Source organism: Ammospiza nelsoni, chromosome 4 (genome assembly GCF_027579445.1).
Source record: "Ammospiza nelsoni isolate bAmmNel1 chromosome 4, bAmmNel1.pri, whole genome shotgun sequence".
NCBI classification, from domain to species: domain Eukaryota; kingdom Metazoa; phylum Chordata; class Aves; order Passeriformes; family Passerellidae; genus Ammospiza; species Ammospiza nelsoni.
In genome coordinates, this window is record NC_080636.1 from 25,194,484 (window position 1) to 25,211,726 (window position 17,243).

The following is a 17,243-nucleotide window of genomic DNA, read 5'->3' on the forward strand; positions in this document are numbered from 1 at the left end:
TTCAAAATTATGAAGATGTGTCTCAGTGAAGAAAAGGAAGAAGTTACAAATTCTAAGAAAATAAACATAAAACTATAATTAGACTACCATTTGCTTTGTAAATGTTGCGGCAAAATTTCAAGGTGTTCATTTTCCCCATAAGTAATTTGACTTGTCTATGGCATCTAAAGACAGATTGATGGCTCCATTCACTGCTTCCCCTGCCATTCATATCATGCAGATCAGTATGAGAATGAACATAAAGTGCTGCAGAATAGAGCCATTTTATACTTGTTTTAGACAGTAAGAATGATAATATGAAGTATAGGACAAAAAGGGATCTAAATGTTTCTAAACCATCTTTTCTGAACTCTACAACTTGCGCAGCCATATGAATCTGTCCCTATTCAGATATGACAATGCCATTAATGTGTGGTAAATCAAAGTGCTGGATTTTTATATCCATACCCTGCAGTCACTTGACACGTTTATCTGTGCCTTATTACTGTCAGATTTACTCCCTGATACAGCAGGGCCAAATTTATTATGTTTACAATTGCTGATGTTCCAAATTCACACAATTCCCACTCATATGCAACTAGGTCCTGCCTAGTTATAGCCACAATTTGCTCCAGGGTCATGCCTCCAATTTGGCCTCTCTGTTCCCATTTTCATAGCTTGCAGTAAAGAAATGGATAAATGCAGCATTTTTTTCCATAAATGAGTTGTGATTTTTTAAGGAATCAGATAAGTATGCATTACCTTTTGTTTACTTCTCATGACCTGTAGTCTGAACGAGTTCTGCTGGAATTCAGTAAAATGAATTCTAGAATGGCTTGCATAAGAGTTCTTAAAAAAAAACAAACCCAAACACGACAGCAATGAGAAATATTTTTACCAAAGGCTCTTGCAATTCAGAAAGAGAGTCACTAGCTTGAGGACAAACTGATCATCTAATTTACCTCTGAACTGAAAAGGATTAGGAATACAATTTTGTGTATTCTTGAACAGCTTTGCCATACTAAGCTTCTGCCTAAGTGCTTGCAGCATCAGGACCCTTTGTCCCAGAACCAATGGCCCGCTGTGTAGGAAGAAAATATTTTTTAAAGAATTCAACAAAGAATTGAAAACAATCAATTGAGGATAATCAAGATCATAAGAACATGCATCAAGAAGAAAGGCACCATAAGACACTGAAGAAATAATCTGCTACCATTTATTTCCCTCACATTTCCATTTATTTCATCCATTTGTTTTTCCTAGCTCTTTCTACAACTATCTTCATTTTCTCTTCTACTTCATACTTAGATTTTTTTATGTTGTGATTGCACCTATCTCCAATTCCTCCTAATGGCTTGATATTTCTAATACTATATTTTAAAATATCATCTTGTGCATTCTGTACTTTATTGCCATTATGTAAATGTTTGGTTCCCCTAAAACTAAAAATAGCAAATAAATTTTTGAGGGGCAGATAAAATGATGGAGATTTTTATTTTGCCTGTTCAAATACAGTTCTTTCAGGAGACATTTTTAGGGCTGCCTTTACTTTGTTTGGTGCTTTCCTGCAGTTACAGCAGGCAGTGGTTTTGTGAAAATTTCAAAATAAAACATTACTGTGCATTAAAAACAGTACAATGGGGTTTTGGACACCAGCACTCTTTAAAAGAAAAAAGAAAAAACAAGACAACATTCCTAGGTTCCCTCTGTTGTATCAGCCTATTCCTGGCCAATTCTTCAATGCCACAAAACCAGGTCACTCAGTCTTTTGTCACAGAAAAAACCTCAAACCCAAACATATAAATTCTGGACAATAATTAGTAATTATATAACATGGCAAGCTGGTTTTTTTAAAGCAAATAAATATGCATTTTTGCTTGATTTACTATGTCCATTAAATATTTACATAATTGCATTCTAGTTACTCTCTAGCATATGTATTATACTATAAATACTCAGAACATGATTTTTAATTTTAATTATAATTGATATATTTTTTTGCACTTTTACTACCTTCTCAATATAATTTCTTTTCTTTAAGCTGTATGACTGTCAAAACACCATTATTTTAAGACTATCTACCTGTTAGCTTGATTTTTTATTGCATTATCAGCCATTAAGAAATAAACAGTAAATCAGAGAATCTAATTTTGTTAATGGAACTTAACTGTAGGCAATCTGAAAATAAGTAAATAAACCCTTGTCCCTCCAACAACCATAAACAGCCTGTGAGAAGACTACCAGAAAATACATCTCAGAAAACTGTTAGAAGTGCAAAAAGTCCATAAAGTAAAGCACATGGGTATGCAATCAGGAGCTGCTGTCCTTCCATAGCCAATGCAGACGTAAAAATTTTGGAGGCTGACAAACTGCACCATCCAATAATAAACAGGGCTAACACAGTTCCTGGGGTCCCCCTAGGAGAAAAACAAAACAAAACAAAGTAACACAAAAGAAACATGACAGAGTCCACATATTACTAAGTGTAGCATCAAATCTTACCAAACTTAAGTTTATGTCATTGATGGGTAACACCCAATGGAAGAACCAAGAACTAACTGACACAATCAAAGTCAAGCATGAGAGCAAATGAAAATTGTAACTACAAACAGAAAAAAATGTGTTCAGCCTGGATAAAAGCTTCATCAGAAGTACTGCTAAGAACACTGCACATTTACAAATAAATCTGGGCCTCCAGCAGATGCAGCTGCTTAAGTTTAATATTAAATTTAGCCAAGTTTATAACACAGAGAACAGATTTTAAGGGTGCCTTAGACACTCAGGAGAGGCTCTGAAAGACTCACACCAGCTGGACGGGCAGAAAGGTCTCCCAGGAAAAAACCTGACTGGCCTTTTAAAAAAGTGAGCACACTGAGCACAAAGTAAGGAGTGGGAAAAGAACCACCAAGGAAAAACATTTTGCTTATCTTGGCATCCTTCTCTGCACATTGAAAGGACTGTAAGTTTCCACCCTACCTCTTGGTGACAGCTGAGCCCATTTGAAGTTACACTGTGCCCCTTTCCAGGAGCAGGGAGGCCTGGAGAACTGATGATTATGGGACTACGGTTAAAATACTCCTGCAGATTACAGAGGGCTCACTATTAAATACTCCTGCAGATTACAGAGGGCTCACTATTAAACCCTGTGGGAACAAAATCTTGCCAATAAATAATGTTCCACATATGCTTTATTTGCACTCTATTTGCAGCCTGCTTCTGTAAAATGCATGAGATCATGTGCATAATACACTGCTGAAGCACATAATGAGATAGCTACTTTGCACACTTTAGCTGCGTCAGTCTCAAGGACTTGGAGAAAGAATAAACCTCTGCCACTTCCTAAAGGCCCTCCTGGCTCCCCACTCTCCCAAATCATCAGCATAAGAGAAGCACAAGGGAAAAACTGACTGTGTATACATACTCAGGTAGGTCCTTTTATCAGAAATTATCTCCACTAATATAATTATTGCAACTAAACCATGATGAATAAAGCTGTCCTTATGTAATTGACTTAGTTTACTTAATGCATTCACATCACATAAAATAGTTGATTTCTTAGCAATCCAGTCACCAGGCCAGCTCTTGGGCCTTTGAGGCAGGAAGGAAAGAATTGATTTCATGGTGACTCAGCACCTCATTGCAACTTCAACAAGTTAAAAATAAAACATTAAAGACCATGTGATTTAATATCCTCGGTTTAAGTGTTTTTTAAACCAATATAGTGGCATTTAGGGAAATTCCACTGGGCTTTTCAAAGCAAGTTGCTGGTCTCTCCTCCAAGGAGATGCTAAGTTGCTCACCTAAACAGTGAGCCAGAAATTCAGAGCTGGCAGGGATGGCTCTTTGAGCAGGTACCCTTGCTGGCAGAGGGATGGTATGCAATAGGAACATACTGTGCAATGACAATTTTCAGCTAACATAATGACTCTTTGGGGGCTGTAACAACCTGGCACAATTTAGAGCTGTGACTGCTCCACCTTGCACTGAAGTCCAATGGCCTCTCATGGTTTGCTCCAGGACTGGCAGAGAGCAGGATGGAAAGGTGGCATAAAAATCATATTGGAATCAAGAGGTACCTCTGTGCACTTACAAATTCAGTCCTCAATCTAACAATGTGTTACTGCTAAAATGAATGGTTTGGCAGAGAGTTTTCTGTCTGGCATGTCCAGGAGAGTCAAATCCTCTAGACGGCAGAAGGGCAAAAAGCACAGGTCATGCTTACAATGGCCAAGAGGACTGGGGCTGTACTGGTGTGAGATTGAGATGGAGGGACACATGTGAGTGGACCATTTCCACTTCTCTTTCTCTCACATCCTGCAGATGCTGTCACCAAATGGGTTCTCTGTATCAGCTGGGTGTAAGAATTGCTTTCTTCATGTTTACATTAACTTCCTTCACTGTTTAGTTAAGGAAGTAGCTTTACCACCCTGTTTGGGGATTTGATATTAAAGAATTGTTGCTGTTTTCTGCAGGAAAAAAGTCTATTGATATTTCTCCCAGAAAAACAACCTAATAAACTTGGGCTCACACATGAAAACAGTATAGATGGACACAAACAAATCTAGTTCCATGCAAATTTGAGTAAGAGAACTGGTATTTTCCTTGGTACTATTCAGTACTCCAAACATTCCATATTTTGCTTTATTTATTTACTTTATTTATTTATTATTAGGGAAATAGCTAATCATGAAAATTGAAAATTATTAGATTAGTATGTATCTTTGCCATAGATGAGTGCATTATCTTATGTATACTTTTGGTGAAAAAAAATCCAGATTATTTCTTTGAACTTTGAAATAGAAGTAATGTTTTTATAAATATTTTTAAAAATCATAAATGTATTTCTCTTTCTTTTACCATTTAAAATATTTTTTAAAATAAAAAAAATGAAATGTATGTTGGATTTTAAAGTTGCCACTTAATTTTAATAGCATGTTTGCAATAATTAACCTTGGTACTTGATATGTTCAAGCAGTTTCATATACCAAATGAGAAAGGACTGCAGAACCCTGTCAATAGGTACTTAATGTTAGCAATTCATTTCAGAAATACCAGTTCATTTTTTGTCAAGGCTATCACATTTTAGTATTTATAGATTTTCAAAAGATGGGCTTTCTGTAAATTCACAGCATTTTACAAACGTGTAGTGTCTGCCTGGGGACTCCATGTACAGAAAACAGTACCCTGCACAGTTGTAACAGCTGGTTTGGAATTCACCCCATCTGTCTTATGATTATGTATCTGCACATTTTATTAGGCTGGATTATTAAACAGGTTAATCAAGAAAATATGGGAAGTGTAGGAGAACAGAGAATAAACAGCTTCTTTAGTGTCATCATCCATCTTATCAAAGACAGCTCAGAAACACTGTAATACATGGGATATGGTCAGGTTAAGCCATCATAGCTTCTCAGAAACATGCAACAAGAATTTTTTCCAAAAATTCATTCCACCATATAATTTCCTTAAAATATAAATAAATAAATATGCACATATATAAGAAAAACGCTTTTCCAAAGAAAACAAACATGGGCATTTTCTCGTTCATCAGCTGCTAGGTTCCATATGTTACAGACTGGAGAGTTAAAAAATATGAGCGAACAAAAAAGACTAAGGAGGGAAACCATCATTAATAACATGTTAACAATAGACAAAAGCACTGCTCAAGGCCTTCAGGCAAGATCTGGAACTTGCTTGTACTTTGCTGTGAGTGAACAGGGAGATAAACACTCTGTCTCAAAGGGCTTCCTGAACGAGGAGAAATGAGAGGCTTGCCAAAAAGTTTCCTATTCAGAGAATATGACTGAACAACCCCCCACATGTGCATAGATACTTACATCACTACACATTTGGTTTTTCAAAGTATTCTGCTTTTTTCAGGCTTGCACTTGCATAACTATACTTCAGAATATACAAGTCTGTCGCAGACATCTTTTATGAAAATCCTTTTCTTAGGATTTTTTCCTGCTGAGAAGCTGAGAGGTTTCAGCAACAAAATGTAAACAATGGTTATCTGCTGCTCTGGAATGCAACAGGTCCATCTGTGATTGGCCCATCTTGGATGTTTACAATTAATGGCCAACCACAGCCCAGTTAGCTTGGACTCTCTGTTCGAGCCACAGACCTTTGTTACTCATTCCATTCTATTCTTAGCTAGCCTTCTGAGATGAACCCTTTCCTTCTATTTCTTTTTAGTATAGTTATAATGTAATATATATATATCATAAAATAATAAATCAAGCCTTCTGAACACGGAGTCAACAACTTTCGTCTCTCCCTCATCCAAGAATCCCTGTGAACACTGTCACACAAGTCTACTTATATCTTGTCCGAATTCTCCACATCATTAAGGGTAACTTGGCTATTTCATTCTGTCCTACAGAAGTCAGTAGGAAAGTAAACATAAAGATGGGAGGCCAGATGCTATGAACAAAAAAGAGGCAAGAGAACTAGCTATATAAGCCCAAAGTTCAGAAATTGCTTTTAAAATTGATACCTGAGTTTGGGTCTGCAAAACAAAAATCACATCTGAAGCTGCTGCAAAAATCAAAAGCGCTCCCAGTCCAAATGGAATGAGGTGGAATTGAAGACTCATCTAAATTATGCATACAGCCCTCTCAAATACAGTCCAGTTTTGTCTGTTTCCACCTAAACATAAAATCAAACTGGTGTTACAGTTTTAGAAACCAAAATTTACTACACGACCACTTATAAAATGTTTTGCACAACGCCAGCCACCTGACTTACTGTCCTTCACAGGACTCCCACTGCCATAGGCTGGTACTTACTGCAGAGAGAAGAGAACTGCAGCAGAGGACAGGAGGACCATGGGCAGCAGGCAGTAGCCCAGCACACTTGCAACACAGCCGTGAGAGACTCCCGAGACGCTCATCAGGTTCAGCAGGGCATGCATGGCAAGGCACCCGATGGCACTTATCCCGTACACGTAGCCAAAATGAACTTTCCCTGCCTGGAATAAATAAGAGGAAGTATGAGCTGGCAGAAGTGAGCAGTGATCACTAAGTGCTAGCAGAAGACACATTTAGGTTTACGTTTGTTATTTCTTGTTGACACTTTCTCTCTGCTTCACCTGCATCAGTTCAGTTGAGAACCACAGATGATACTTTTGAGTGATTTTTGCATAAAAATAATTCCAAAGTGCAATTGACAAAATGTGCTTGTTGCTAACTTAAAGTTACAAGGCTGATTCTCACTTACTTATGGGGCTCTGAGCACAACTGGAATTGGTTGAGAGATTTGAGAAAGTTTAACTGGCAACAAACTAAGAAGAAATTATGGAAAGCACATTTTAGTCATTAAAAATCAGTTTAGGCTCAGGGAATATCTTTTCAATAAGTGTATATGGGGCTGTGAAAAAGTGTCCTAAGTAACATGATGACCCAGGTTACCTGATGTGCTTCACATTTTATTACAAACCTTCAGCTATAAACAGGTCTGCAAAAAATTGGGAAAATTTTGCTTAAATTATGGTGGTTTTCAGGGCAAATGTGACTGGTTTTTCCCTTGACTACCATGAGAAGGATACATTTCTGTGCTTAGACCAACACAACATGTTCATTTCAACATAAAACTCAGCGGTAACTGTCAGCTTATGTTCTTTTTTGTTCTAACAAATGAAAAAAATCCCAGAATTTTTTCCCTTCTAGGTTTTATTCCTTTGTTTGAATTTATTGCCTATGAAAGGTACCAGCCTGGCAGCCTGGAGCTTGATGTTTTCTAATTTATACACAAAGCTAGTAAAGCAGGCAACTGTGGCCACAGCACCACCAATTCCTTCATCTCCTGTCATCATTTTGAAGGATCCCTCCAGGCATAAGGGCATTGTTCACTCCCCAAAATAAACCATCACAAAAGACTGTTAAATATGTTTTTGTCTCTCTTCAAGCTTCTAACAAATTAAATGCTGAAAGTTGGCTATGCAATACTGTCGTTTTCACATCTGTATATGAGATAAACATTCATAGATCAGAAATCTATTTTTTTTCTTGGAACTTTGAATCCTAATGATAGAACGCACCTGTGAAGGAGAAAGTTCAGACCTGGAACTTAACCATTAACTCAGAACCATGAGTGAACTTCTCGAATGAAGGGCCACTATGCATCACCTTCCTGATATATAATAAGGTGTATGCAGATACATAAAACATAAGTGTGCTTGTTCACACACACACACACACACACACACACACACACACACACACACACACACACATTATATATATCATATATATAGATATATTGCATATGACAAACCACAGAAGACTCAAAACTAATAGAAGGTCTCTGTTTCCTAATAATGCTGTGGCTTAAGGTTGGATTCTGTTGAGATAGATTAAGTGGAAACATGCTGAAGCTTTTATCATGTTTTGTGATGCTAATTTATCTTCCATGATGGCTAAGGAGGATTGAGAAGATCTCTGGCTTTACTTATCCCTACATTTTAATGAAATCTGGGGGAAATCAACTTTGAGGACCCTTTTCTGACCTCTCTTTCTGTATCCATGCATGTGGAAATCAATCACTGGATGCCAGCAGTATTTGAGCTGGACAGACATAAAGCAGCAGTATGGAGAAGGCCTGGTGATGACACAGCTTGGAAGTCCCGATGCTGCAGGCTGGTGGCAGCTCACCAGCTCTTGTTGGAGAGCAGTTCATGAATGTGAAATGCAACCTGAGTTAATAAGACCTGACTTTACATCAGCACCATTATCCTGTCTGCACTCTGACCTGGCTCACTGCTGAGCTCTCCTCTGCTCCCAGTCCTCAAGGTTAAGTCAGGACCAGCCAGGTTGCCAATATATCCTTCCAGCATCCTGGCCTTTTCCCCATTTCTGTCTTCCACCATAAAGACTGATCTATTCCTGAAATCACAGCAAAAGAAATCTTCCTACTTAGGTACAGACTTTTTTTGCCGGCATTTGCGTTCTAGTGGTATAAAATAATCAGGGAAAATTGCTTGAACAAATAAAAGTAATGATAGCTAGAGATAGTGTGGGAGAGCAATACTAGCTCAGATAATTATCAACTAGAACTCCAGTCATTAGGGATATACAGTAAGCTTAACACTCACAATGGTTTGGGGCAGCCTTTGCTATAAACCAAGTTCTGTCTCAAAACAGATGCATGAACTACAAGATATATTTTAGACTGTTTCAGTGTATATAACTGTTCTACACAGCACTATTTATTTATTAGCTTAGTTTAAGATTAAAAAATTCCTGAGCCAGAGATGAAGGAAGCACTAGCACCAGCACCTAGCTGAGATCTCTGGTTGGTGAAATGTTGGATTTGTGGTGCAAGGATGTGAGAGAAGTGAAAAAAAAAAAAAGCAGCTGAACATGTTGGTTCCAATTTTATTCTTACTTAACATATGTAAATATATTGACTCACACACATGGGAATACTCCCAGTTCACAGTGATGTAAGCAAAACCAGAATCAGGCTTGATTAGTCTGACAGGCTTTGATGAATGGAAAGAGCTAAATTTGTCCTGTGGAAGGAGCAAGGTTAGCAGAAAGTCAGACTTTGTGTTCTTGCTTGCATCTGCCTGGAGTGGGTGCTACCACCGTTGGCTGGAGAGGATGGGGAAATCTGATTTCATTCAAACGACAGTGTAAAATGCAAAGCAGCTGAGACTTGGGCTTCTGCTAAATTTGGGGCTGCCATTGTTTCTCTATCTACAATGGAGCTGCCCTGTTTTACACTAAGGTGAGGAAGAACAAGTGCTGCTGCCAGGCTAGCAGCACTTTCCTCTTTTTCTCTGAAAGGACTGCTACCCTTTGAAGAATATCTTTGCATAATTTTCCATAGTTAAAAAGCTGAAACTAAAGAAAATGTATACATTATTTTTAGAAACAAGCTCTCAACCATATTATGTTCCTGGTGCTATCAGAAGATACTTATTTAAGTACAGAAGGATATCATAGTTTACACAGCTGAAGAGACACGTTAGTATTCAAATACATCTGAGATAAAATGGTAGCCTGAATTTCTAAGATAAACCCAAAGGCTTACTGCTGGGAAGTTATGGAACAAAAACACTGGATTGTGTCAGAGGTATTCTGCTGCCCTAAAACTGGAGCATTGAAAGTACTTGGCTTTCTAATGACACCTAAAATGCATAGTATCTCAGCAAAAATATGATAATTAAAGTAATTTATTTCAATAATAATAGTTTAATATTCATTATAACTGTTGGCTATTCAGGAAGAAAAGTCAACAGGAAACATTTTTTCCATTCTTTCTTTTAGCTTTCCTTTCATTTTCTTGATTATAATTAATTCAACTTTCTCTTTTTACTACCCTCATACATTTATTTCTCCAGGTGGAAAATAGCCTGTCTTCTCTAGCTTCCCACCTTCTTTTCATTTTATTCCCTTTCCTCCTGCCCTTCCACCCTTTTAAAAGATTTTTATTTTTATGGGAACATAAATAATAATGCTACTTGCCATTTATATAGCAGTTTGCACATTCAAGGTACTGCATTGACATTACAAATTGAGTAAGAACTTTCAAGAATCTTCTGATTCAGCACTATTTATCACAGAGGAAATGGAGAATTAGAGCCCCTTTCCTCTGACCTCAGTTGCAGGGCAGTAAAGCCCTTCCCAGAAAGGTCCCCCCTTACTGCTGTCTGATGAATTGCTGTTGGCAGTCAGAGCTGTACTTCAGCAACACGGGAGAGCCCCCGTTGCCAGGGGTATATAGATGAATTTGGAGTTCTGCACAACCCTGTTAACTTTGCTCCTGTAGGAAAGCTACATTCATACAGAAGAAGGAGGTCAAATACAGGCTACTATATTTTGTTAAGCAGAACAAAGAATATAAAATAAGAATATAAAATAGGTACTGGCAAATTTATAGGAAGGCATTGCAAATTTAAGGGGGTGGGCGGGAAAAGACTGTTTCAATTTCTTTTTTCTCTAATTATTCTAGTTGTATAATTTTTTTTTAGTCTATCTGTCTCTGCACTCTCTAAAATAACATTGAAAGAAGATAATTCCAAAGAAGTAGCAAGAGTGTTAGAAAAACTGGGCTGGCATGCTATTCCTTTTTATTCCCTCCTTTAAAACCTGTTCAGAGCCTTTCCAGATTATATATGGCACAGATCTGTCCTTTTGTTCATATAAAATCCCACCCTAAAATGGTGTGGTCTCCTCTTTCCACTGGAAGTAATACATCACTTTACCTATGTCACCTTCACATTACATTTAAATTTTAAGCAGGTGCTTTGAAAGTAGGAGGAATTTTTAACACATAATCCCAGAATAACTGGCAGCAAATGACTCTTTTTATGCTGGTACTACATCTTCTGCAGCTTCACACTCATTATCACCTAGGCATGAGCTTGTTAGAAAAGAAATCCCTGAAGATTTCTATGACATCCTACCATCAGCAATGTTGCTCCAAGGGCCAAACAGAAAACCATAGGTCCAGTGAGGTCTGTCTCATTCATAATGCTGCCATCTGCAGGCTTCATGGGGTTTAGAACTGTTAATGTTTTCTGCCATATATGCTCAAAATTGATCCCAAGTTCTGCAACAAGAAATTTCAGGATTTCATTAATTGCTCACAAGAAAACAACACTTTTACAAAACTCCGTTAGACACCACAAAACTACAAACAAATGCTTCAGTGAAGATAATATTGTAGGATGACGTACTCTGTATTAGGAACATAATGTCCCTGCTATGTACTCAGTATATTTGAGATTCAGCTTTCATTCTAAATTGGAATATTAATGTATTAAGTCTGATTTTAGTCAGTGAAGCAAAAAATGGCCTCAGAATTTTAAATATTTGTTTTTCCTATATTTAAAACACACATCTCTAATGCCTAATGCCACATATACTAACATAGATGTTGAGAAACACATTAATTAACAATGACTGCAGAATTTAAGATACTCTGCAACACTGAGGACAGAGATATATAATTTAATTCTGGAAAATGTGACAAGAAATGTGTCTTAAGCCTGAACTGCCAAAAGCACTTAAAAATGACATTTGTTCCTTCAAGGCAAGTTTATACTATTTTATACAGTGCTTTATAGGCTTAGGGGTTTGTAACGTGGTTGTTTTTTGGTTTTTGGGGTTTTTTGGGGGGGTGGCAGAAATTTTCATTTAAAAAGTAATTAGTGAGACCCCAAGAAACAGAAGAAAATTCTGTCCCATTAAAGATGATGGGAATGCTGCCATTAACTTTGCTGGGGCATATCTTATAACTTCTGTAGAAACATTTCAGCTTGCACAAGTAATCACCTTCCCTGAGATTCTCCAGTAAGGGGAAAATTAGGTTCAGATCTGCTGCCGGAATGGCTGAGACTGACAATGAGTTAGATCTGTTAGGAAAGCCAAGTCTTTACCTTGTTCCACCTCTCCATCATCTTGAGCTCAGTCAAAACATTTTATATATAAAGGTATTCTGCATTAAAATGTGTGGTTTTGGTCAGATTTATGTGGTACACAGATAGGAATATCTCTAAAGCCTTGCAGATCACAAGCAGTTGTATTACAACATCCTTTTCCCAAGGTGAAGCACATGGGGAGTTAAATGGTTTGGGGTTTTAGGGGCAGAGATCTAGCAGTTATCTATATCAAACAGAATGATCTTGCTGGCTTTAAGGCAGTAGTAGTCCCTTTTGAGTAGTAAAAACTCCAGCTGCCTTCCAGTATGCAAACTAGCAGGCTGAAGATGCTCATTTTATATTATGCTGAAATAATTACAGACAAATTCTCCTTTTTTTTTTTTCCCTAATACAGCACAAGTATTTTACTAGCGACAAAATCATCCACTAGCATTAGAATGGTCAATCATCATAAAGAACGACATTGCTCATACAGTTAAATGATCAACTAATTGGAACTGAAAGCAGCTTTCTCAATTCCTTCCCCACTGAAACAAGCGACTTAGCATCTGCAAACTCCTAAATCTATTCCTAGTTACGCAAAAAAAAGATGATTATCCATCTTCATTAGTTATAGATTTTCCAATATGTACAGAGGATAAACGCAAGAATGGAAACGATTTTGGAAACGGGAATGAATGCAAAGCTATTGTTCTGCTGTCATCTAGCGGTGGCACAGTATATCTGCTCTAGGCCACAAGGCTGCAGGAATCCAGGGCGGATCTGAAGGAGAAAACGCAGGTTTGGCCGCCAGGAGCTTTGGCTGAAGCTCACAGAGCGAGGCTTGCCAGCTCTGCTGCAGTTTCTGTAGTGAGTTCCATCCTCTAGCTGGCAGAGAAAAGTTAGAGGCACCCCCAGGAATCCTGCATGTCGTCTGTGGGATTAGTTTTGTTATAGATACATATTATAATATTGGCTTTTCACAAATATTGAAATAGATTTTATATGTGTAATGTTAAAGTAACTTTGTTATAATGATATAATTTTATTTCTGTTGTTAATTAAGCTAAGACATAGTAGTGAAATAGGTGATATAATATACTTCTGTTAAAATACCTGCTTAGATGAGATAACATCCAATGAACATATGAAGAAAACACCTGCTACAGATATGCCAACTATCAGCACTCACTGTCTGAAGACAGTGTGAGCCAGAGCTAAAACTGAAAATAATGATAAAAAAAGACTAAAAGCACAACCAAAGAATACACATGCTCTAAAAAGGCAAATCCGAAGAGGAGATATGCTAAACAATTCTTAGAACATGCAAACTAGTTTGAAGGAAAAGTTTACCATGCATAAGAGTCTATAAAAATGCAAGAGGCTGATGTGAGGGACAAGGTATTTAAAGGGTGTCCCCAAAGATAACAGTGTGCTCTTGGCTGAGTGCCAAGGTGCACCCAGCTCCAATAACCTTTGCTCTGTAGTCCTTGTCTCCTATTGTCCTTTATTAAACTTCTTAAATTTTCACAAGGGGGTGAATGTGTTTTTCACCGTTTTACCTTCTAGCAAAGGAGGTTCCTCGTCAAATCCGTCAACGTAACCAAGCTGGGAAGGAGCGTCGGGGCTGCAGGCTGGCTGCAGGATGCTGCCCGAGTAGCTCTGCTGTGGGGACAGCAGCATGTCTGATGGCACAAACGCCCCGCCTGCAGGCTGCTCCTCTGCCTGGCGCCTGGGACAAGGAGCAAAGCACAAACTCATAGCTGCAGTGAGAAACGTCTGTTACAGATGGATAATGAGATTGTTGGCTCTCGCAATTAAGGGATAATTATTGTGTGAATGTTAAGAAAAGTTTAGTGATGTATAGTTATGTTATTGTAGTTTAGATGTCCTCTGTTCTCCTCACAGTTCCCTTTCCCCCCTGTATTGTGACCATCAGACAGCTGGGGTTGTCTATGACAGTTAAAAAGAAGGGGGGCACATGTGCCCCTTGCATGGGGCAGCTGGGAATGGAAAAGCTTGGTGCTGAGGGGGTGCAGCATGGCAACACCTGATCTTGTAACAATCAAGTTACAAGAAAGCAGTCTCCACAGATTAATGGCAAAGAAGAGCTGACTGACAAACTTTGGGAGTGGCCAGGGTTAGCTGATGCAACCCCAGGGGTATAAAAGACTGAGCAACCACCTTGCAGATGAACTGGGCACATGATATGCATGAGGGGCAGTTCTCAGTGCTGCAGCTTTTTCCTTATGTAGTCCTTTTGTTGTATTTTTGTCAAAGTCTAATAAACCCTTTTAAATTTTCAAAGCGAGCAGTTGTTTCTTACATGTCTTAGAGCTATTCACCATGTTCCATGTACTTTTCAGCTATTTTCAGTGTGGGGAACCTGGAATTTTTCTGGGTCCAGTCCTCGCTGTGGGGAATAAGAGCTGAGCTGTTGCTCCCTGCCAGCCTGCAGGGACTCTGCAGCCCCCATAGCCACTGCCACTCCCACATCCAGGCACCTGGGACTTTTTTGCCCAGCAGCCTGGTGACACTCCTCAGATCCATCCATACTGCAAATGAAAGAGCCATACATTTAAATTTTTTCCTTGAATCTCAGAAGGATCCTAAAGAATTTCCTGCAATATGCAGCCTAAATTTCACATGAATAACATGAAGCTCAGTTACTCCTGTCAGGTAAACAAGCCGTAACACCTCTACTAATAAAAGTAGCACAAAATCAAATCCTTTAAAAAGAAAAATTCACTAATAAACATTCTGCCTTTCTGGAAGTTTAGATAATGTCTTGAACTTCTTTCCTGCTCCTGCAAGCCCCAAAGCTGGCCCCAGAACCACCATCTGTTGGAGAGGGAAGCTGAAGCAACACCCACACTTACTTTCTGCTTTCACAGGGGTTTTTATCTGAGCCATAGCTGTTGCAACCTTCTTCCTGGTCTTCTATGGTATAATTAGACTGGTAAAAGTCGATGTGAAACTGCTCAAAACTTGACATTCTGGTTAGAAAAAATGATTGCAAATATCATAAATAGCCTTTACAACAAGCCAAAAATCTATGTTTTGAACTGCCCTAAACTTAAATTAAAATAGCAAACTCTAAAGCCCCAAACTCAAGAGAATCTTTCTGTAGAAGCTCATGATAATTTGGAAGTGACAAAAAAAGACCATTTAATTCCTTTAGCTGTAACAAGAGGAATTAATCTGCTTTTACTGGAAATTACAGTATATTAATTTAAAAGTGGTATATCAGACTTCCTATCTCAATATTGTTACCAAAAATAATGCAATTTTGAAGGAAGATATATATATCTACAAAATATTTTTTTAAACAGTTCATTTTCCTACTTTCAATAAAAAAATTGTGACCCTATGTCAATGTTTAAAAATTAAGGTTTTAGGAAGTACTTAGGATTTCAAAAACAATGACTATTTACAATGTTTTGCAATATTATATATGACTGTAATAAAACAATAGGAAAAAATCCCAGATTTGTTTACAAAATCTTTGATTTCTCTTCAAGGACACAGCTGGCACATCAGTGGTAGCAGAGGCACATTCTCACTGGCCAGCAACATGACTGGTAAAAGACAGCATACTGGATGATTGAATTGGATCAATGATTGGATGATTCCTCAGTGAAAAGATATGCTAAAGCATATATTTCCTTCCTACTACATGTGTTTCACCACTTGGCTAGCACTTAGGTAGTTAAACCTTTAAAACCCACAGAGAAGTTACATAACCTGACTGAAAACCATAGCCATATCCAACTTATTTAGATTTTCATGTGAGATATTCATCTCTCCTAACATTTCCCTTTTTATTCACTTTTGTCCTCATTTCCAACTTTCCAAATGCCATTGGCAATATATGCTTTGGACTTCGCAGTTATTCTTAGAGTTATCTCAATATTTATCAAGCACACTCTGCTTATGGGAAAGATCTTTGCAAATCTCTTTGTAAGATAAAAGTGATAAAGATTACTATTTAATCAGGGACCTTAAAATGCTGCATATTAGAATTTCTGATTTTTTTTTCCATTGTCTAATCTTTGGGGACTTATTTCCTTATTTTACCTAGAGATCGAAGTAGAAATTGCTCTTATGTTATTTTCTTAACTCCTAATCAATTGTGAAGGTTTTCAAAATAATTTTTACATTTTAAATATGAATTAATAGAAATTACTTTACCAAGCTGTTTACTGTGGCTTTATTTGGAATTGCACACAACTTAGTCATTCTTTCAATGAAAATTTCACACAGGGCATGTTTTAAGAAACTTTAGTTGGCAGCTCTACCTCAATAGTTCAATTCCAGAAAGTATTTAATGTCCTTTGCTGTCACTATACAGAATGAAATAATTGCTTAACCAGGTAGGGTTAACAGAGTTCAGAAAAGATAAATTTATTTTCCAAAAGAATTTGGAGTTAAGGTTACTTACGTTTTAAGATATTTGGTGAAAACTCCAGTCTGTTGAATTTACATGTTGAAGAAGACCTAAAATATCCTCTTGCTTCAACAGGGATGAGCTTAGTGCTATTTATAAGATTCTAAATTTGATATTTGAACAGATGCACATGAAGGAAAAAAAACCTCACAACCTGTCAATATCAGGGCCAGCATTTAACAAGAGCTAACAACAATGGGCAGAGAAGGGTAGGAACCTTCGAGGAAAAATGAACAAAATGAACAAATATTGTTCCATATATTTCAACTCAATAATCTAGATTCCCTCTTAAGTAAGTATTTATGAAGACCTTGGTGGAGCCCTCATTAGCTGAGCTGTTGGACATTAAAAAGGGTAATACTACCTGTTAAAGCAGAGGGCTGAATACACTTATTTGAGGGTGTGTTTCCAGCAGCCAGAGCCCTGGAATGGCTGTGGGATGCTCCCTGG

At 37.7% G+C, this 17,243-nt stretch overlaps 1 protein-coding gene across 1 annotated transcript; it reads right to left on the reverse strand.

Annotated features, from left to right (window-relative positions):
- Positions 1 to 1,181: 1,181 nt before the first annotated feature.
- Positions 1,182 to 16,862, reverse strand: YIPF7 (Yip1 domain family member 7). The gene is made up of 6 exons (XM_059471375.1): positions 16,788 to 16,862; positions 15,226 to 15,342; positions 13,909 to 14,078; positions 11,390 to 11,535; positions 6,768 to 6,949; positions 1,182 to 2,396 (listed from the first exon to the last, which is right to left on the reverse strand). The coding sequence occupies exons 2-6, from the start codon at positions 15,339 to 15,341 to the stop codon at positions 2,234 to 2,236; spliced, it is 777 nt and encodes a 258-aa protein (XP_059327358.1). The 5' UTR covers position 15,342; positions 16,788 to 16,862; the 3' UTR covers positions 1,182 to 2,233.
- Positions 16,863 to 17,243: the final 381 nt, after the last annotated feature.